Source organism: Syngnathoides biaculeatus, chromosome 5 (genome assembly GCF_019802595.1).
Source record: "Syngnathoides biaculeatus isolate LvHL_M chromosome 5, ASM1980259v1, whole genome shotgun sequence".
NCBI lineage: Eukaryota > Metazoa > Chordata > Actinopteri > Syngnathiformes > Syngnathidae > Syngnathoides > Syngnathoides biaculeatus.
Genome location: NC_084644.1, coordinates 416295 through 438751, shown reverse-complemented (window position 1 = coordinate 438751; position 22457 = coordinate 416295). Strand labels below are relative to the sequence as shown.

The following is a 22457-nucleotide window of genomic DNA, read 5'->3' as shown; positions in this document are numbered from 1 at the left end:
AAGCAGCGCCGATCTTTTTCTGTATTCCAGAGGAACTCCCCCCCCCCCCCCCCCCGCCGAGGTCGTGTCGGGCGTTCTCCCGCGCCACCTTTTGACGGACGGCGCCGGTGACGACGACCTCGCTCGCCTGTCGGCGCAGAGGGTGAAGGCTCCGCCCCCGCCCTCCAACCATTGGACGAGCGAACGAAGCGCGAGAGCGGCGCCCGAAACTTTTTGCAAGGATAAAAGCCTGACTTTTGAGTCGAAAGGCAAAATCAAATTCCAAATTCAGTTTCAAGCGTCGACAGAAATTCAAAGGCGGAATTCTTGTCCTGTCTGAAAAGCCTCGTTTGAATCCATAACCTTTGCTCGCACATCAAATATGAAACCCGAATTGAAAGTTCATAGTTTGAAACCCCAATTTGAAACTGACAGACAGCTGACAGGAAGTCGCACGTGTGTGCGGTCAAGGGTGAGCTGAGCTTAGTTCGCTTAAGATCGAACCGAACCCCCCCCCCCCCCGTTGTCACGGCGATGTTCCTTTTTGACGGGCCGTCAATCAAAATGTGGGACCGACGTCGGCGCAGGTGAGCGAGCGGGTGCGTAACCCGACCTGCCCGCAAAACAGCAGACATCGGGAACAAAGCAAAAATATGCAAATAAGTGACTTGTTATTGAAAATATTGTTCCCGGAAAAAGCAAACATTGGCAGTTGGCTCTTCTGCTCGGCCTCTCTGGCCTCTGGACACGTCCAGACCGTCGACGTCTGCTCTCTCGATCTCACCTCGTCCCCAAAACCTGCAACTTTTGGCTGGGCCCCCCCACCTCAGCCCCTCGATTTCTTCTGCTTCCTGTTGCCTCTTCGGTGCCTTCGTCCGTCCATGGCCGCGGCCGGCGTGGCGTCGACGCTGTTTTCTAAACTTTTGTCCCGTATGACACCCGACACCACCCCGCTTGGACCCCCGCTCACACTGGCTTGTTGAGCCCAAGTATTTGAAGTGGTCCCCCCCTCGCTATCTCTTCTCCCCGGAGCCAGAGACCCCCCACCCCCCCCCCCCTCGGTCCCCCTCGGCCCCCCTCTTTCACGCATATATATTCAGTTTGACTTGGGCTCATCTTCTTGCCTCCGTCTTTCAAAGTGTCCCCCCCCCACCCCCCCACCCCACCTGTCCTCTGCTTATGACAATGTCGTCTGCGAACGTCCCCTGGTCCAAGGGGATTTGTCATGTCTACCTTTTTATTATTCATTCTCGATTCTATCTTCTCTCTTTTTCTTTTGTTACTTACTTGACGAAGTTATTAAGACGTTACGTTGCGAGAGGAGGGGTCCTCTACGACGCCGTTTGGACGAGGACGAGGGTCGACGGGCCTCCTTACGGCCTTTCCGGACCATTCGCCCGTTTGGAACGTCGGTTCGACTTTGGTGACCTCATCCTACGTCGTTTTGGCTCGACTAAGCGGTCCTTCAACTTCTATTTTGGGTTCATTTGTTATGCGTGTGATTCAATTGTCTTCAACGCAATACAAAATGATTTGTTATATTTTGCTGCTTTGAGCAAGGAGATTTATTCTAAATTCTCACGTAACAGATTCCAGTCTGACCTCATCTGTCAGCCTATCCGTTACCACAGCAAACAGGAAGGGGCTCGGGGCCCATCCCCGATGCAGTCCCGCCCCGCAAAAAAAAAAAAAAACAACTAATAATAATTAGCGGGTCAATGGGTCAAAAAAAAAAAAAAAAATTACAGCCAGTCACAAATATTCACAAATACTTGACACTTGAAAATTGGAAAATAAAATACATTTGAAAAAAATAAAAACACTGAGCTGGGAGAAAGAATCTCTGAATATTTGATGCTCGTTATTAAAAAAAAAAACGAAAAAAAGAAAAGGCCTTCACACGATGAGGATTTTTTGGGATTGATAAAAAAAAAACATGAATAGGGAGGGGATTGTGAAAAATTACTGCAATAGCAAAAATCTGTGAATAATTCATGCTTATTATAATTGCCATGAAAAAAAAGAATCAAAATTAAGCACTTTGGTAAAAAAAAAAGCAAATATGGTTAAAAAAAATATCCCAGCAATAGCGAACATCTGCAACTAATTGACGTCCATTACAATTGGCATGGCAAAAAAAAAAAATGGAAAAAATGAAAGATATTTGATTCTCATGGAAATTCGAATGAGAATTAGTTATTCACACATTTTAACTATCCGCGCTTCTTTTCCTGACCCCCCCATCCTAAAACTTTAAAGTGTGGATTGTTTGAGGTTAGGAACTCGAACCCGAGCGACCTCTTTTGGGTCATGGCTGCTACGTCAATCAATGAGCCTCAAAAGTTTGACCAAATGAAAGATGCACGACATGAACCTCCGGAAAGAAATCCACGACCCGCCCGCCGTTTGGCAACGTGTTACTTTCTCCACGTTGACGCGGGACATTTATTTGCGCTCTGCTTCAAGTGCCACGAACGTGATGACTTGCACCTTTGAGAGGCCCAAACGCGCATTTCTCATCAAAAGTGCCCCCCCCCAAGCACGAAGCTCACCTAACCCACCGCTACGTAAATACCGTTCCATTTTCCGAGCTGCTTATCCTCACAAGGCTCGCGGGAGAGCTGGAGACTCTCCCGGCCAACTAGCCATGTCCATATATTAACCTTTGCGCGAGCGGGACGGCGGCGGCCGTGTCTACAAATTGGCCTCGTTAATCGTCGGCCTAATTGATTGTGAGAAGTTTGCCGATGACATTTGAAAGAAAGCGAGCGAGCGAGGAGGCGTGATTGATCGGGCCCGAGCGTGCCGCTAATGAATGCCATCGAGTCACTTAGCGATGCGGCGGGAGGGGGGGGGGGGGGGGGGGGGGGGGGGGTCGGTTCGGGTTCCGCAGGTCTGACGTCTGACGCGGTGGCAGATTTCATCGCGTCCGCACAGGCGCCGGCCAGCCGCACAAAACTTGACGAGCGCCATCCCTCGCTTTGCACTTTTCTTCAGGAGACGCTCGTCACTTTTGGACCTCACACCCAAAGTCGAGGGGAAAGGAGCCGAGGGAGCTGACCGGCGCCGCGGAGATCACGCCACGTCGACGCGGTCCTACCTGCAGGATGTGGCTGCCCAGGTGCGGCTCGAAGATGTCCGAGGCCAACGCGCTGGGAGTCCTCCTCCTCTGGTTGCCGATTGCTACACGTGCACACACGCGCATGCACACAAGGAGAAAGAAAGCACAGGACAGGACAGAAGAAGACTGGTGAGACTCGGACACATTGAAACGAGCAAAGCCGCACACAAACACGCGCACACACAGCCTGGCGTGACGTGACACACATTGCACAGGACAAAAAGAACCAAGTGAGCTCAGACGTGCAGGTCGCCACTTAGCGCCACGCTAACATGACAGCTAGCTGACGGGAGCTAATCGCGCGCCATCAACACAATTAACGTGTGCAGCTTAAAGGGGAAAAAGAGTAAAAACATTTCTCGTGCTGCGTTCCACTTTTTTGTGTGTGCGCATCTGCGTGGTCGATATATGGGGGAAAAAAAAGAAGAAGAAGAAGAAGATTCCAGATAGCGACCGAGTGCCGACGTGTCTTTTAAGCACACCGACTAAAGGGGGGATGGATCCACGTTTGAAACCGCCAACAAAAAAAGCAGACAAGGCAGTCGAGGAAACAGGAAGTTGAAGCAACAGGAAGTAGAGGAAAAACATGGCCGCAATTTGCATCGGAAGCAGACAGACGGGCGGTGTGTGCGTGTTTTTCATGGCCTGAGGTGTTTGCGGGTTCCCTCCAGACCTCATTACGGCAAATTTCAAGCCCCCCTGGCCCCGCCCCTCGCAGTTAGCCGCCATTAATGATGTCATCGGGCTGCCCATTTGCACGCCCGCCGTCGGAAGATTCCGGGCACGCTTCATCATCACCGTCGTCGTCGTCATCATCATCATCATCTCAGACAGACGAGGCGCACTAAGAGGACTGCGGAGACTTCAAAACAACCAAACAAACCAAAAAAGTCCACAAACGATGAACGCCCCGCGGCCATGCTCTCAGCGTTTCGCTTCAAGCCTGCGCGCGCGCATGTGTGTCTTAAAGCTGCCACGCACACTAACAAACGCTAATTAGGGTTCAAAACGACAAGCTACTGCTAGCATCACCAACATCGAATGCGTCGTGCGCGCGACATCAAGGCAAGTACGTTTCACATTTCCACTCAAGCACAGATAAGTGGCCGCTCGCATTAGCGTAGCGTACTTGAGCATAAACATCTTGATCGTCTCACGTATTGACAATATGAGACACGCGTGCATACAAAATCAATACACGTGCGCATTCCAAATAAACGAGGTAGCACAGGAACTTCCTGTCCGGGCAGGAAGTGACATCACAACGGGCCGTAAACGCGCGCACGGGCTCCCTGGGCTGCTTAAAAAGTCATCAGCACTGCAGGCGTTTGAATTTATTTCAATTTAATTAGCTGACTTTTCTGCTTCTTGAAAATTTGACGAGCACTCGTGTTAATAATTTGCCGCCGCTCGTTACGCCGTTCGCTTTCGACGTCCCGACTGACCCGCCCCGCCGCGCATCCCCCCCCCAAAAAATCAACTAAATTCAACCCTTTGATAGTGTTTTGTTTTCCTCCACAATCTCTCACATCTGGCAAAGCGGCTGATGTGTTTATGAGCAACTTTCGCTAACAAAGTGAAGATGAAAATGTTTCAAGTGGCGCCGACGCCAAAGATGCAGGTGACGACCAATCAGATGTTAACGGCTCCCGAAAGCCGTCGACCCCCCCGCCGCCGCCGCCCCTCCGGTCCTAAGAGCTAAGTTGTCGGGGGACCCGCAAGATGAAGAAAAGAAATGTTTTGAAGTTTCAGTTGGGGCTCCACCACCTGAAGCCGGGCCCGGAGGTGGGGCCCACTTTCCCACGGGCTCGCCCCCTGCGGGAGGGGCCCGAGGGGTCGGGCGCTAAAGACACCCTCACGAACGAGAACGCCGACCCAAATGGGGGCGGAGCCCTGTGGAATTGTGCTCGAAATCGACACGGCAAAGAGAAATTCTGCAGCAAAGATGGGAAAAGACTTGAGTGCTTCACATCTGCTCACGTGCAAGCTTGACAAGTATCTGCACCATTTGCACAATCCACAACACGGGGTTGGGGTGGGGGGTGCAGACTTGTGCTCTTGTTGACATTTCAAACTCCCGCAGTCCCAAAATGTCCAGTCCGGGTTTTATCTCAAAGCACCAAATTGAAAAAGAGAGAGAAGACAAAAAAAACAAAACAAAACAAAACCAAACAAAACCAAAAAAAAAAAAAAAACCCAACAACAGCGCAATAATAACTCCCAGCGCGCCCTGCCGCATGACGCGCGTGGTCGCTATCTGCCGGAGTCCAACTATGATGAATGACGCTCATCCCGGCCTCCGACGCAGGCTACACAAGTGATGTGAGTTGATAAGAAGGTAATAAAAATCTGGTCCACGCTGAAAAGCGCACCATACCGTTTGTTGGCGAGCGAAGGCTAAAAAGTCAAAGACGCAAGTTGGAACTGGACAAAGGCGACTTTTGACAGCCTCCTAATGAAGTTTGTCTCCTTCCCAAAACCAAACGGAGGCGCCTTTGTTGACTCCAAGCGTAAATGACGCAATCATGTGACAAGAGCGCCAAATGAGCTTCGTTTGCTCTGTTCGTGTACAAATGAAGAGGCTCTTGTTCTCTCGGGGGGGGGGGGGGTCGCTTTGCTCTTTTGGATTCATGAAAAATGTTTTTGAAGAACATCAAAGTCGCCAGCAAACCGCCCGTCAAGATGCCAAACGTTTTCCCGAGCGCGTCTCGGGCGGCAAACGATCGGGATGAGCAGTTCGGCCGTTTTGGGAACTCGCTTCACAAACGTTAAGAGGAAGGAGAAGAAGAAGAAGAAGAAGACGGAAAGAGCGGAGCCGGCGGGCCGGCCAATGGCGTCGTAACCTCACAGTCCGGCGACCGAAACGCAATAAAAGCAGCCCGCGTGCACGAAGGTCGCCGTGAAGGTCGGGACGGAGGTCGGGCTTGAGCGCCGTGACGACATCACTAAGCCAGACGACCGACGTTTGAATCTTGTTTACGGTGCTCAAGGTGACCTTCCAGCGCACAGATGGGGGAAGCGTCTTCTAGAATGTTCCCAGTTCCCGCCCACCAAATGTTTCTCTCGCCGTATTTGCTGCATTCATTCAACTTCTTAAAAAGAAAAAAAAAATGACAACCCTTAATGGTGATTCTTCATTATTTTTTTTTTTAAAGCTGAATTTATAGTCAGTTATATGACCAAATATTATGAATGTTTATTTATTTTAAAATGATTCAGGAAAGAAAGATGTCCTGATATTTTTTTAATCTTCTAGTCATATGTACAAAGAAACGAGTTTGATGGTACAATAACATAGAAACAAAGAAAAAGAAATTCATGAATAATAGAACCGTTTTTCACCCCCCCGGCAATGTCTGAGGCCAACCGGCAGGTCTGAAGTGAGCGACCGGTCAAAAGACCCCACTGAGGGGAAATCCTGAATGGATTCAGGTTTTCCCTTTAGCCCCCCGGGGGGCACGCCTGCAGGCGGGGCTGAAGGGTGAGCACCCGGTGGCCGGGCCACAGAGACGACCCCTAAGGGTAACGCGGGTCCCCCCCGTCCCGTGGGCTCGCCACCTGTGGGAGGGGCCGTAGGTGTCGGGGGGGGGGGGGGGGGGGTCGGCCACTAAGGCCAATCGCCTGCTCTTGTTTAAAAAAAAAAACAAAACCAAAAAAAGATGACACCAGACGCTAATGTCGACGTAACGAATCCTGAAGCGACTACTTCAGTCCCAAAGCGGCGTAATTGGCCCCGACGTCTTTGGCGAACGGCGGCGGCCATTCTTGCGCCGTTACGGCGCTTTGCGGAATGACGACGCCCCCCGCGGGGATAAAGGCGGGTGGGCTCGCTGTCATTGTTTCCATGGCGATTATGTTCATCGCGGTCGCCGCTGGACGGGTGGGAAAAACAAAGCGAAAAGACGACGCGCGCGCGGCGGCCGCCCAAAGCAACTTCCTGCCGTAAACGTAGCCCCCGAGGGCGTCATCAGCATTCGCTAATGACTTTCATAATTGCGACGCTTTCTGGCCAAAACATCCCCGAACGCTCCTCGTTCGTGTCGCGTTTTCCGTGACCGATCGACGCGCCGCACTGGCAAATAACCGATTCTTGATATCGATTGAGAAGTCCGCTACTGAGACGCCGGCGTCCCTCAAACGGGCGTCGGCTTTATCGTCCCCGACCCCTCCGAGCGCGCTCGTGGAGGATAGCGAGCCGTTAGCCGTTAGCCGTTAGCCCGGCCGTCCTACGGAAAAATGTGAGCTGCTGCTCCAAAGATGATGGATTACAGGAGCAACAAGACCGGCGCGACACCAGACTCCCGTCGCCACTGAGCGCCTGCTGTCTTTTTCCCCTCTTCGTCCTCGTCATCCCTCGCCCGCACGCTCGCTCTGACATGGTTTAGTCTGCGTGAAGCGCAGCTGCATCGACTTTGCGCAAAACTCCCTCCCGTCTTCGCTGGATACAATTCTTCAAATGTGATCTTTGCGCTTAAATTGCATCTTGCTGAAAATTGAAAAGGCTCTTTAAAAATAAATACGTGAGGATGATGACAAGAAATCGGAGGAATCGACTCGGTAAGCTTGAAGTTTTTGCAGCCACCCACCGCAAACACGCGACCGCCTGACTCGCAAACACACCCGCAGCAGTACAAAGGTACACACGCTTATTACATGCTAACGTACAAAGTTGCTGTTGTTGTTAGACTGGATGGCGGCAATTCGGTCGCACGTGTGCCAAGGCAAAAGACCGGCAAAACCCAAAACCAAAACCAACAGAAAACACCCACAATTAGGGCTGCATCATTACGGGCAAAATAATACAAATCGCAATCAATGCTGCGATCAGGATTTATGGTTGGGGGAGAAAAATATGGCACCGTTCTTTACCAAACGGGACTTTTAAGCTCCAAATGAAGCTTTCAATCAGAATAAATGACAGACAATCAAAAAGATAAACGTGACCCAAAACAAGGACTTCAGGTAGCACTGGCGGGAAAGAAAACCCGCGATCGCCTTTGCAAGTTGACGGAAGCGAACGCAAAAGGCGAACCCGAGGCCGCAAGTCGCCACTTTCACAAAGTCGGAGCAGGATTGACCGGGAGAAAAGATTCGGGATCGGTCCGGATCTCCGCGGCCTCCGACGCGCTCGCAAAGGTCACGCTTGTTTGTGTGGCGCGGCAGATGCCGAGCGTGTGTGACAGCGAGTCAAAAGCTGCAGAAGAGCAACCGATGGGTCAATTAACGCAAAGGCCAGGCCTCATATTTACGGCTCAGCCAGCCGGGGCAACTCCAAAAGTCCACAATCTGTCCCCACTTGACAAACTTTGCAAACAGGATTAGCCCCCGCCGGTACAAGTCGGGACGCTGACACGACCGCGCCCGGCACTCGCCGGCTCGTGGTCGCTCCTTTCATTTGGACGTGACAAGAACCAAAGCGCCAACGAATCGAGCAAAATCAATCAGACAGAGGACAAACGAGTCACTTTGTCCGCGCGGAAGCTCGACGTCAAAGTTGCCCACCGAAAACGTTGAGGCGGGCACCTCGGACAACATTTGAGAAGCACGCCGGGCGCAGGGACGGACCCCCTCCGGCCCGGAGCCCCCAAACGAGCTCTTCCGCACCGGGAGAAGCCGCGCCCGCCCGAGCGGCCGTTGGGTCGGAATTGGCACGACATCGACAACGGCGGAGTGGAATTCTTGATGGCTCGGCGTCGCAGCCGTCTTCTTTGGCCGCGGGCCGTTCCGGTCGGGTTCCCGCCGCCTCTACGGGCGCTCCGCGTGACGAGTTGAAGTCCGTTCTCCCCGAAGAGGACTCGTTACGGGCAAATACTCAACCGGCTGAACTGAGAGTAGTGGCTCAGGAGCAGCTTTTGGAACACGCGGGCAAAACCGAAAAGAAGAGGGGCAGGTCCGACCGAGTACCTTTTGAACTTTGCAGTTTTTTTTTCCTTGTTCTTCCTCTCATCCTACCCAAAAGTTCTGGAACGCCCCCCAACAGGTCTGGAGTGGAACACGTTGAAGTCGAACAACGCGCCTCCTAAGTCAGCATTTAGGGCTCGCTTTTCCTCGACAATTGAGATTAGCTCCTATTGCCCCCCCTACAGGTGTGGAGTGGAACGTCAGAGTACGTCCGGCCAACTTTGTGCGTGCGCAGTAAAGATGGCAATCAAAGAGTCTCCTCATAGGCAATCATTAAAAAAAAAAAAAAAAAAAATGACTACACACACACGTGTATGGGTTAGTTTCATTAAAATGCACGCGGCTCTTCAAAGCGCTGACAACAATGATGCCATCTGCTGCGGCGAGCCGAGCGTATGCGCCGCCGTCTTCCTTCGGCGACGCCGATGTGAACGCACGCACGTGCGCACACGCTGCTGTGGTTGTTGATTTCAAAGGTAAAAGTTCACCCGTAACTTCACAAGCGTTCGCTACTTCAGCACAAATTCAAAGCTAATGTTGCCCGACGGGAAAAGAACTATCGTTAGCATAGCACCTGAAGCTAATCCATTCCCGCCTCCTCTAAACGTTTATTTTTAAATCAAGAAAATAACAGCTGATTAGAAAAAGACGAGATATTTTTCGTGTGGGCAGTGTGCCTTTAAAAGGGGCGTGGCCTTGAATAGAAGCTGATCTTCGGGCGGCGTGCGTGCGAGCAACAGCTGTCGTTATCTCCGTGTGCCATTGCGGCCTCGTCTGGGAATCTGTTTTTTTTTTTTAACACTCCAGTCAGGCGTCGCTCGTAACTCAAATTCGGATTTGCAGTTCAAAGCTGAAAAACAACAAAGTCAGTCGACGGTGTCGCCGAGGCTGCAACTCGCAGGTCAGCGTTGCCGCGCTGACAGCTTTGTGCGACACTCGGCTACGGCTTGAAAGCTAACACGCAAGCAAAACTGGCATGCAACGGGCGCTACGCGAAGCGGTTCAAAAATGAATACGACAACACAAATGGTGCAGGAACACATGTAGACAACTGTCACTCGGGCACACTTTCTTTGGCCGCTCGAACAGCTATTACTACGCAGGACTTGGGGCCCGGGTCTAAATGTACGCGTGTCTGTGGGTCTGAACCCTACTGCCCCCAGATGGCCAAGACGAGGCAAACGCGAGAGAAGGAGCAGCACAATGTCCAACGAGTTGCAGCAAAAGCTGTTCAATTCTTTACATTTGACATTTCATTCCGTGGTGGCTGTAGGTGTACCATACGAAATGATAATTCTTCTTCGTATCAAAAACTTCGCAAACGACGGCTGGAAGAGACGAATGGCGTTTCGTTATTTGTAAGACAATGGTAATAGCGTGGGGAAGGATGATTCCGAGCGCGGTCCTTGAAGAAATTCAAGCCGGTTGTACCTTTGACGGAGGTGTTGGGGGGCGGTCCCTCCGTGCGCAGGTTCCAGGGGGGGTCCCCCTGATTGGCAAAGTCCCTCATCTTCAGGTAGCTGATGGTCAGGCGTATGATGGACGCTTTGTCCAGCTGACTGGTGATGGCGCCCGGCAGCGGAAGCATCTTGGCCAGCTCGTAGAACTCAAAGTTCTCTTTCCCGCGCCGCGACCTGGCCGCGTCCCGAGACTTCTCCTTGCGGAGCGCCTGCAGCCTGCAAACGCAAAGGGACACCCGTGGGCGAAGGTTCGACGCCGTCGCGGCGACAAAGAGAAGGCTCTTCTCCGTTGGTATTGCAGACAAACGGCGAGAGCGGCGCGGCGCCGACCGTCTCGGTCGCTGGACGTCAAGTGCTGACTCCGAAAATATTTTGCGCTCCAAATCTGCGTCGAAAAAAAATATATCGAAAGCCGCCATAACGTTAACACTGCGCCTAAATGTAGGAAAATATAAAAATGCATTGCGCATCCAAGCAAACTCAATGACTAAAACGGCACTTGGAAACTCAACACGACAGAAATCTCCTTCAAAACTTGACAGTAGACGGTCTTCATCATCCTCAACCTCGTGACGACGACGACGACGACGACGCCGGCTAAGGTTCGGCCGCTGGCTGCTCGCGAAATGGATTTACCGTCCCCCGTTTGTGGCACAAATTCGACGAGGGCAAGCGAGCGCACGTCTGCGCGTCGGAAAGGCGCCGAAAGTAAAAGTGCTAAAGTGGGTCGGCCCCGCTGACTTGATGGCGTCGTAAAGCTCAGCGAGGCGCGTCGCGCTCGATGTGTGTTTTGGCGCCCCGACGCAGGGCGCCGAGCGTGCCGGGATCGAGGGTTAACTTCCGGGTCGAGCGGAGGTGGAGGCGGCGGCGCGTCACGTGACAGGCGGGCGGTAACTCTGACGTCACGTGACCGAGGTGTGGGAAGTTCGGCCCGGCGTTCACAAGGACGCTCCGCGGTCAAGTCTACTGACGCTTTTTTCCTTTTGTCCCTCAACGCAATTTCTGCTCGCGTGTTGCCTTCGAGTGCGCTGAAGGCTCAACGGTGAGCTTCGCACGCGCCTCCACTTCATTGGTCGGCAAAGGCCTCAGCGTCAATCATGTCTTGGTTTTCTTTTTTGACATGTAAATGATGCACACGTTCCCTAAATCCGCGAACGCAACTCGACTATCTTCAGCTCTGCGGCGTTCCCTTGTTGTCGGTGGGGCTTAAGAATGACAAATGCGTATTTCGTCCATTTCCTCCAAAATGGACGGCCTGCCTTCTGCGCACAACTGAAATTGTGTGACTTGTCCAAAAAAAGGACACTCCAACACAGCGCTCAGGCAAGCTGTTCACGACTGACCGTGTCGCACCCGCTCACGGAAATGCCATTTTTGCCACCACGGCAACCAACGTTGCATTCCTAGCAAATAAAAATGGACCTCGACAACGCCCTTGACATCCTCCCGGCATGCCACCAAACTTGACATTATTCCTCCAGCGCTGAAAGGGATATTTATGAATAAAGATGACCCTCTTGAGGATGAGAACGTGGTCAGCAAAACAGCAAAATTGGGATCAGGTAATGTGTTCATGTCTTGCGTCCAGCTTGACTTGCTTCATTCGTTCCTCATATTCGAGATTCTCAGCGTGACGAATCTCTCATTAACTTCACATCCACAAAGTTCCTCAACACAACTCTCCTTTGCGCAGCTCAAACAATTTTTCGTTTGATTACTGTGTTGCGTCAAAGGGCCTCGAACGCACCTGGGCCTTCCGTCCTTTTTAAATGAAAACAATTTTGCGGAGATTCATCCGAGAAGCCATTCAAATGTCAACGAATTAAAAAGTTGACGATGATGACGATGCGTTTGAAGAGGAAGGCCAGTCGTACGCCGACAGACGCCTTTCGGCGAGTGGCGAGCGACTCGACTCGCGTGAGGGCGGAGATAAGAGCAAAACGTGACACCCAGGTGGGCCCCCGGGCGCCGTCTGGAGGAGCCGATCTGCACTCGGAGCGGGGGGGGGGGGGGGGGGATACCGGGAGCCCCAAGGCCTTAACTGTCCGCCTTAATTCATTCAATATGCAATCAATGATTTGAGGAGTCGCAATTTGGGAGGGATCCGGAACGGGCCCAAAACCGCCACAAAAGTAAAGGGGGAAAAAAAAAAAAAAAAAAAAAATTGGGGCTTTGGGTCCCCCCCCCCCTTTTTTTTTTTTTTTTTTAGGGGGCGGGGACACACACAAATAAGAATGGATTGACACCAGTAACGGGAATGGTTCCCCCAAAGAAATGCAATCTCCCCGTGCCTGCCTGTGCGGCTCTCCTCCCACACGCAGGATCGACGGGACGCTCTCAATGGCCCCCAAGGTGCGATTGTGGGCGCGTCTGTCGCCCCGTTGACGGCTGGGATCGGCTCCGGCGCTTCCCGCGACCCTTGTGAGGATAAGCCACAAAGAAAATGGACGGCTGGATAAGTGTCGGATCAAGTCAAAGGATCACCGGCGGACGGTGGGTCGTCATTTCGGCCCCCGAAAAAGTGACGATCGACATAATATCGTGTTATGATCGTCATTCTGTTGGGTTTGCCGTGAAAGGGCGTACCTAATAAAGCGGTGATGAGAAGTTCAAGACGCAAAAGAAAAAAAAAAACTGATTTGACTTTTCTCAGAAGAGAAAAGTTAATCATTCGTGTGTGGATTCCGATCCAGCGACGTCATTGATGCGGCAAACGGCGACGAGCGGCCGCTAATCCGACGCGCGGAGGGGACGCGCTACAGGAAAGCCGTGACGGACGGAGACCGAGAGATGACAGACAGACGGCCGGCGGCCGGGAGGGGCTCGCAAGATGAACTTTGTGATTCCGATTTTGCGGCGAGGGAGGTGTCAAGAGATCGGGTGGGTCGGCACCTTCAAAACTGACTGCACTCGGTCGGTCCCGCGTTACAGGAGGGATTTTTTTTTTTTCCCCTTCCCATCCGGGTAAATATCTCACAATTGCAAACTTCCAATCTTGCGTTGTCAAAATTGCTCTTCGGTGTCCGGTGTCAAAGTCAGGCTGGACTTCCTTCTCAGTTGACCGTTGGGAACATTTTCATTCACATTCATTGGCTGACGAGAGACACTTCAGTCACGTGACTTTTGTTTACGACGCTCACTCACTGGACAGCTGGCGGGGTTTTTTTTTTTTGGCTTGCTTCCGAGCGTCTTCTGGCCTTTTCGTGACGCTTGTGAGAACGGACGGAAGAAGGTCTCTGACACTTGAGGCAATTGTTGACCTTTTGCTGGGAATTCAGCTCATTTCCTGCGCCATCCTCCCCACTTGTCGTTCGCTCTCCAGTCAAACTTTGCTTTCCGGGTTGGCGGCGGCTAACGTGGCTGTCGCTAGTCGTAGCCTTTAGCTGCGCTTTTGCTAACTCTACGCCGACGTGCCCGCTCCGGCAGGGCCCTGGCCGAGGAACTTTTTGCGCACGCTCGGTAAGTTGCTGGCAAAAACGTTGCCCGTCCGTCTCTGAGCGTCTCGCGGCCGGTTGCGGAGTTACAGTCTTTGAGCAACGGCTTGAGTTGTGTCCCAAAGTGCTCACGTGCCTCACGGTTGGCCGACCTCGCGCCTTCTCGTGAAACTTCTGTCTAGCAAATATGGGCTTTTGTTTCCGGAGTGAGCTCAAGAGAGAATTTTTTTTGCAACCTATCCCGGTCTCGGGTCAGCGTCCACGTACCGCTGACATCGCCTCCTTTTTTTGCCGACCCACAGCAGGAGGAAACTGCACTTTTCTGTTCTAAGCGGTCGAGTTGCTGGAATCTCCGCCACGCATCCGCTCGATTGGCTGAGTTGGAACACCGAACGCCTCCCGGTCGTCAGTCCGTGGTTACGCTTCCGTCGCTCCGACACCACGTCATGACCTTGCTGTCGCGTCACTGAACGACGCAGACGTGAGTCCAACTGTACCTTTTTTGAACGTGGTTGATATTTACCACCCGGCTCACTTCCTTCTGGTCCTGTCTGGTCCGGTGTTCTCCGTTTCCCATGCGGCTTCTTTCCTTTTCTTCCTCAAGTGCCTCAGTCGCTTCTGGTTAGTGTTTGTTTGTCAAAGGACTTTCAAGATAAAAGATGAAACGATAACCGTAGCCAAAACATGACGGGATACGTTGATCGCTTCCTAGCCATGATATGTAGACACGACCTTGCCGTCCAAAACAAACAAACAAACACGTGTTCGGCTCGACGTCGGTGAAAAGTAATCTATTGAGCGGAGCAACCTTATGAACGTGACACACGCGCGTGAGTGACATCTTCACGTTCGACGCAATCAAACACTTTTTTGTGCTGTTCAAGAAAATCGAGCGAGGAGCCGCTTTGACGCAAAAACACACTCGCGCTAATTACTTTGGCGACGACATCGTCGCTCTACGAGACGCTGTGGACGCGCACCGCCAAGACGCTGAAAGCCGAAGAAATCCAGCGGACGAGAGATCGCGCTTGCGTCGCCGGACAGCCGCACGCACAACGGCGGCCGCTATTCAGTCGACTGCGAGAACTGCTCAGGCCAACCGCGACAAGCCAGGCCAGCCGCCGTTTTGCCTGCGCATCTTCCTTCCTTCCTTCCTTCCTTCCTTCCTTCCTTCCTCCCTCCCTCCCTCCCTCCCTCCACGTCGGATATGTTGTTTCCACGCAAGCAAAACATCGGCGGACAACGAGAAGCTCTTGCGGTCTGAAGAAAAAAAAAAAAAAAAAAAAAGAAATCAAAGCGCCGCTTAACGTGGCGCCCGAAGTGATGAAGATGAGCCCAAACAGTCGTCGTCTTCATCAAAGAAACCGGTCTCACATTCTCAGCGTCGTATTCGCGCAATCGAAACAAAGCGGCGGACGATCGATACGCGCGCTAGCGAGCGAGCAACAACGCGGAAACACTTCAAACGAGGCCTGGCGCGTGCACGCGACCCGCAGGTGGAGTCAATCTATTATTAACGGGCTGCCACACGACTGCAACAAAACACAGAAGAAGAAGTTGGGGGAACCACAAACAAGCACAAACAAAAAAGAGAAAACCGACAAAAGAATCAAAACAATAACATGAAACGTTCCTGGGGGGAGGAAGTTTCCGGACGCCTGTGCAGGTGTTAAGCCAGCCTGGTAACGGGCCAATCAGCACGCTGGCCATCTTTCCACGCAAATCTTCCTTTTGCGCCCTGATTTTCCAAATCCTCAGCAGGCGGGAAGAGACGCAAAGGCAACGCCGTGGTCGGGTTTGAACACGTCGAATTCCGGCGACTCGGCCTCGCTGTCAAAAGATTTTGGGGTCGAGGTCCTCCGTCCGTCCAAGAGCGCCTCGCCTAACCCGAGAACGGGGGAGTCCGCCAGCGCTCGTGGCGCCCAAGTGTGACAAAAGCTTTGGCGAGGCGGTGGATCGCATTAGCCTGACACCGGGGAACTTGCACGGCCGTCGCTTTGGAAGATCCTGCGCCGACATGCCCGTCAGGCTTTGACGTCAAGGTGACTTTGGCCAGATCCCGTGGCCGTTTCCACGGGACGCCTTTTATGGACGCCGTTACCGTCTTTCCGCAACTGAGGTGGCGTTCCCGCTTTGCCGGCCCTTGTGGACAAAGTTGGCAAGACCGGGCTCCCGTCCTCGCGTCCGGGCCGGCGAGGGCTCCCGTGGTCAAGACTGCCGCCCGCAGGGAAGACATTCTTCGACGTTCGGGCTTGATCGAGGGCGGGGGACGGCGGCAAGGTCTCGCCGATAGGTTGGAACCCTTTCCGCTGTTCAGCCTCGTCCTAAGGTGAGTCCTCGAGTAATTGAAGTCTGTGCGCAGATCTTGCCGTCACGATGTTCCGCCTTTGAGGGATTTCACAGCATCATAACAAAACTCGCCGGGCGCTGGTGTCAGCACAAGTCTGGATCTCGTCGACTTTTTTTGGGGGAGTCGGCACTGATCCTCCGTTGGTCGTTATGGGAGAGGCGCGATGGCGGCTGAGGCTGGGAAAGCGAGTCAAGGTGGACTTGACGTTGACTCAAAACAATCTCCGTGTTACGTCGATGGTTTTGGAGGCGGCTTTGAGTGTCGCTCACCCACTTTCCACGTCGTGGTCTTCAACTGGGATGCCAGGGTCCTAAAATCCAAATGCTTCGGCAGTGCACTCATCGAATTTTCATTTTTATTTTGGATCCGGTCGATCGGAGTCAGTCCGGCATGTGGCTGGCCCTGTACGACATCCTAGCGTTGACAGGTCGCAGACCCGTTTGGCATTTGTCGGAGTTCCGGTTGCCCCCGTCCAGGGATCGGCACCATCTCTGGGCCCCGTGTCCCCAATGAAGACCAGCCTTCAGGACTCCGGGGCTCTGGATAGGTCAGCCTGTCCCCCCCCCCCCTCCCCCCAGGGACTCTCGATCTGAGATATCCATTTGACTTTTTGATTGCAGTTACCTTAACAGCAGCTTCAGCAAGTCCTTCTCCACGGCTAAGCCTGCACTGGTAGCATAGCGCTACATGCCGCTGCCTTTTTGGCCAACAGCGCGGGTACGATTCCTGCCCGACTTAAAAAGAAACGGAGGCTTGCGTCCGCAGGGCCGTAAAGACGTAAAAACGGAGCCAAAGAAAAACATGCGAGCTTTGAGGGGACGAGTAGAAAGTCACAGCAACAACGAGCCCTCTAATGCTACCATCCATTTTCTAAGCCACTTATCCTCACAAGGGTTGCAGGAGCGCTGGAGCCGATCGCAGCCAGCATTTCAAAGTCCTTGAGAAACAAAAGAAATCGTCGCACGGCCTTAAATGATGCCAAGTGCGGCTCGACACGCGTGGCGTCTGGGTGGTTACCATGGAGACGAGGTATGCTGCTGTCCTCCGGCCAGGTGAAGGGTCTTCGGCCGGGCGGCCGGGCAGTTGCCCGCGTTGGCCGGACGCTCCCAGTAGGGGTCGCTGTGGAACACACACACACAAAAGAAAAAAAAAAGGCATCAGTGAGAATAAGAACGGCGGGAGGCGGCTGAGTCTGTCAGAAGAAGGTCCTGATGCGGGCGTCCACCCGACCGAGGCCACACCAGGAACGCTCAACAGGGACCGTCGCGACTTCACCCGCAAATACGCATTCACAAATGCGCACGAGGCATATTTATTAAGGTGTCGCGATGGGCCAGCGCTCAGATTTCCTGCAGATTTTTGCCGACGTTTTCAGGCACGAGGGCTCGACACGAGGGCACGCGCAAGTAGCCGCAAAAACGCACGACGCCGTTCCAGTACCAAGCCGAGAAATCCACAAACACAAACGCCCGAAAGATCACAATGACATCACCATCTCTTCGTTCAATTAATAATATAAAACAAAGAATGTAACGCAATGGCCTCCACCCACTTCTGAGGTCCAGGGTTCAATTCGGGCCCCGCCTGTGTGGTTTTTCTCAGGGCGGGCCGTCCGCTTTCCTCCCAACATCCCAAAAACATGCTCGCGTTAATCAAAGACTCTAAATTTCCCCGTCGGTGCGGTTGCGAGTGCGACTCTTGTCTGTCTCCGTGTGCCCTGCGACTGGCTGACGACCAGTCCAGGGCGTACCCGTAACCCCTTGGCAGCTGGGATAGGCTCAAAAGCGCTCTTGTGACCCTCGTGAGGATAAGCAGCTCAGAAAGTGGACAGATGGATGGATGGATTGAGACGAAGTCACGCGACGTGCTTTTCATTTGCATAACATCACAATGACATAAAAGGCAATAATAATCCAACCGTGTCAAAGAAGACGCGACTGGTCTTTGTTTGAGCTCACTTTGAACGTGACGGCCCATGAAAGGAGGCGAGTCGGGGGTGGGGGGTCCGAAGAAACGTTTATAAAGCGCCGGAGGTGCGTCTGATGTTGGCGGCGTCCCGCCTGGCGTCTTCGAGAGCAGCGTGAGAGCGAGCGTGTCGGCTGCCAGATCAACTCGATCAAACGCTTCGCATGTCTGGACCAAAAGGTGACGCCCGCGCCGGGAGGACCAACAACTGTACCGGGAGGAGGAAGCAGAAGAAGAAGAAGAAGAAGGAGGAGGAGGAGGAGGAGGAGGAGGACAAGCCGCGCTTGTCACTTAAGGAGTCCACCTGAGTAGACATAAAGCTTCAATAAATAACTCCATGAATACGCCTGCTGTGTGAATGCTTCATCGTTTTCTTGGAGAACGCCAGGAAACGAGAGTACCAATAAGACCCACAAAGTCAACGGAGCGGGAAAGTTGGCAATGAAACAAAAACAAACCAACCAACCAACCAACCAACCAACCAGCACTGAACACCTTAAGGGGCAGCATTCCATCTATGAGCATATGAGCCGCTGATTCCCTTAAAATGGAAAAAGAGAGCGAGAACAGGAGAGCGCCGGACAGAGAAACCACCCAGACGCCGGCTCCCAACCCACAAAAGAGATGCAAAGAAGCTGATCAGAGTTCGCTGAGGCCTCGGAGAGGAACCAGTACAGCATCGAGACTGCGTATAGCGGGGACCTCCAATCGGAACTTTGAATACTTCCTACTACCTCTCTCAGTTTGGCCAACATTCCTTTTCCCGTGAGGAAGCAGAGTCTGGGTTCTCTGCGGTGATTACAAAAGCTCCTCGGCCGGAGTGCCCAAAGGCTCCGGATCTTGTGCCGCTGTCCCGGTTGACACGCCTCTGCAACGTTGCGTGGACATTGGGGACAGTGCCTCTGGATTGGTAGACTGGGGAGGCGGTCGAGCCTTTTGAAGTAGGGGGACCCGAGGGTCAGAGGGATCTCGCTCCTGTAAGGTCGATTCAGGGGCGCGTCGGAAGGGGGTGGGGGGTGGGGGTGGGGGCAATGGGCGTGGAAACGGTGGACCAGTTCTTCAACCTCGGCAGCTCCTCCAGGGTGCTTTGGACTTTGCCCAACCAGTCTACATGTGTTTGGTGGGCTTGGAAATGGCGTTCTTCCGTGCCTCTCGGGGAGTCCTGCGGTGGGATGCTTCGGGAGTATATGGTGGCGAACCTCCTAACACGGGCAGTTTGCTAGCCCTACAAACGGCGTCAGGCTTTGGTACGCATCACCGGCATTAAGTCAGACTTGTTTCCGGTGAGGGTAGGACTCCGCCGAGGCTGCCCTTTGTCACCGATTCTGTTCCCAACTTTTATGGACAGAATCTCTAGGCGCAGCAGAGGCGTAGAGAGGAGTCGCGATTGCATCTCTGCTTTTTGAAAATGATGTGGTTTCGTCGGCTTCATCGAGCCGTGATCTCCGACCCTCACTGGTGCGGTTCCCGGCTCCGTGTGAAGCGGCCGGGATGAGAATCGGCACCTCCAAATGTGAGACCGTGGTCCTCAGTTGGGAAGGGTGGGCGGGCCTTCTCCAGTTTGGATCTTGGGAGTGTTGTGCACGACTGGGGGAAGAACAGAACCTGAGATCGTGCAGTCATGCGGATTTTGTACATCGGTTTGCTGTGGTGAAGAAGGAGCCAAGTCGAAAGGTGAAGCTCTCGACTTACCAGTCATTCTACGTTCCTACCCTCCCTTGTGGGCACGAGCTGCGGGTCAAGATCCCGTATACGAGTGGCGGGAATGAGTTTCCTCCGCAATGTGTCCGGACTCACCCTGAGAGAAGCTCGGTCATCAGGGAGGGGCTCGAGGCTCCTCCGCGTTGAGAGCAGCCGCTGGGGCGTCTGATCCCGACGCCTCCCCGGTGAGGCCTTCCGGGCACGTTTTCGCCGGAAGGAGACGCCGGGGACTGTCCGGGACCTCCCGGAGAGACGACGTCTCGAAACTCAACTAAAAGATTTGCTGATATTCGTCATTTGGAATGAGGAGTGACATCAATTTCAGATAATAACCGGCACCGTATATCAAAACACGGATGATCACTGTTGCTTGAAAAAAATATACATAAAATTAGGAGATTAACGAATGGTACGGAACAAATTGCAGGACTATTAAATATATTTCATAAAGCTTTGATGAGAAATAATTCCTAATAAGCGTGTGGATGGATGTGAGCTGTAAAAAGTGAAGTCCAAAAGCTGATGGACGGCTCTGCTTAATTACTTTTTTTTTTTTTGGTAACCTTGGGAAGGCGTCGCACGCGGTCCTCGCGCCCTTCGCAGTCCGATTGGACGACGGGACCGACCCGCCCGCTTCGCTTCCCGAAATAGAAACGCCGATCGGCGACTCGACGGCTTGGTGACAAGACGGCAAAAAGTCCGAAAAAATTCAGGTGAGACCGCCCGAAAACTTGCTGCCGTCGTGGAAACGACTTTCAAAATAATACGTGGAGGTCGCCACTTACTCGCCGTAATAAATAAAATGGCGACGGCCCGGCCGGCCTCCTGCGTCACGTCGACCTCTGCCAGCGCACACGCGAGAGGAAAAAACACAAACACAATCACGTGGGCTTCTCTTTTTTTTTTTTTTTTTTTTTTTAATCAAGCAGCATCCAATTAGCAGCTAACGATATAAAAGCTTCGTACGCCGACGACAAGCCCAGATGAGCGTCACACTGCAGAGCAATAATTCACTTCGCTTCGCTTCGCTTCGCTTCGCAGTGGCCGCACGCGTGCGTTGATGTATATCGGGCCTATTTAGCTGCACGCGCTCAGGCCCGGTGCCCCGAGTCTCCATTACAAGGACAATATTTCCTGTCATATCTGATTTGTGCAGGGGTGAGAGGAGGCGGGGGAGCCGGCAACAGAAGGCGGGGGGGATTCACGGTTACAGCGTCTGGCTGCCTCACACGCACTTACGAGGTCCAAGGTTCCAATCCCGGCCCCCCTCCCTGTGGAATGCGCATGTTTCTCCCCGTGCGGAAGGGAACGAAACAAAGATGCATCAGATGGCGACCGGTTGAGCTAACCGGTAAAAGCTCCGTAACCCTTGTGAGGATAAGCAGCTCAGAAAACGGACGGATTCAAGATTCTCCCTCACTTCGGCTGTCGGACGACGACCGAAGTCCAGAACGTCGCCGCTTCGTCGGCAATCCGTTTTGACGCTGTCCGGAAATCGCGTCAGTCAAAACCAAAGCGCGGCGGTTCACGGGAGCACCAGAACGGATTTCGGGTCAGCGCCATGCAAAGTTTCCCGCTTTCGCTTCCGTGGAGACGCGCCATCGGGGAAAAAGGCATCCGGTCGCCGTCGGAGACGCGGGCCACGCTCGCACGCCCACACGGACCGCTCGTCGAGACCGGTGACGACGGTTTTCCTCCAATCAGAGCGGACGGGCGGAACTTAAATTGGCCGCGGGAAGTTTCCACTGACAAGCTAACGGAAAAGGGCGCAAGGAAAGACGGAAGGAAGGAAAGAAGTCAGCAAATGTCGACCAGGGAGAAGAAACGAAACGTCCTTTGAAATCGACAACAATTGACTTCGTGCCAACGACGGGCCGACGCGTGACGTCGTTATCGCGCGGCGGCAAAACGTGACATCATCGCCCGGCGAGGCGTGAAAGTGCAAAGGAAAAATGGAGGACACGTCTTGTTTTTGCCGGTAATTCCTTGTTGAGGTGGAGTGTAAATAATGGCGGACCGCTGCGGCGCGCGCTATCGTGCGGACCGCTGCGGCGGCGGCGTGCGGCGCACATAAAAACACTTGAAAGAAAGAGAGAGCAAAAAAAGAAAAAAAGCCAAGCGCGTGTCAATACAATATATATGCTAATCACGCCTTTAGCGGACGTGCGCATTTCATTACGAGTAAAACACTCAAACAGACACGGAGAAAAACTCCAGCGCGGGCGGCGAGCGTCAAGGTCGGCGGCGGCACTCCGAACAACAAGACGCCGGCCGGCCGACGTAAACGGCCGAGACGGGGGCCGACGTGACTTACGCGGGAGATGAAAGCAGAGGATTACCAGTTACTTGCGCTCTGATTGCTGCCGTCCGTCGCTGAAAAGAAAAAGGCAAGACCCGCGCGCCAAACGGGTCCGGAGCTCAAACCGGGGACGTGGATTTTCCCGGACTCGACCGGGGCGCAACTTTCGGCCTTCCGACCGACGCGAGTCTCGTTTTTGGCTTTCTTGCCGGCGTCAGACCGGCAAAGTCCGGACACACGCGCGGCC

General features: G+C 53.2%; 1 protein-coding gene and 1 long non-coding RNA gene across 10 annotated transcripts in view; one reads left to right on the top strand and one right to left on the bottom strand.

Annotated features, from left to right (window-relative positions):
• The window catches only part of LOC133500278 (neuronal PAS domain-containing protein 3), a 77699-nt gene that overhangs the window by 32048 nt on the left and 23194 nt on the right, over positions 1 to 22457 (bottom strand). For 4 of the 9 annotated variants that reach the window (XM_061818778.1, XM_061818779.1, XM_061818775.1 and 1 more), the window contains 3 exons: positions 17263 to 17364; positions 10433 to 10677; positions 3080 to 3162 (listed from right to left, as the gene is read on the bottom strand). In XM_061818778.1, coding sequence (XP_061674762.1) covers positions 3080 to 3162; positions 10433 to 10589 — 240 coding nt within the window. In that variant the 5' untranslated portion in view covers positions 10590 to 10677; positions 17263 to 17364. Of the gene's footprint in view, positions 1 to 3079; positions 3163 to 10432; positions 10678 to 11027; positions 11312 to 17262; positions 17365 to 18203; positions 18928 to 22457 lie in introns of those variants that run through there. The other 5 variants (XM_061818783.1, XM_061818780.1, XM_061818781.1 and 2 more) reach the window with 5 other exon arrangements.
• Positions 13009 to 21965, top strand: LOC133500282 (uncharacterized). Its single transcript, XR_009794849.1, has 4 exons — positions 13009 to 13920; positions 14198 to 14376; positions 20484 to 20624; positions 21068 to 21965. It is a non-coding gene; the product is annotated as an uncharacterized LOC133500282 (long non-coding RNA).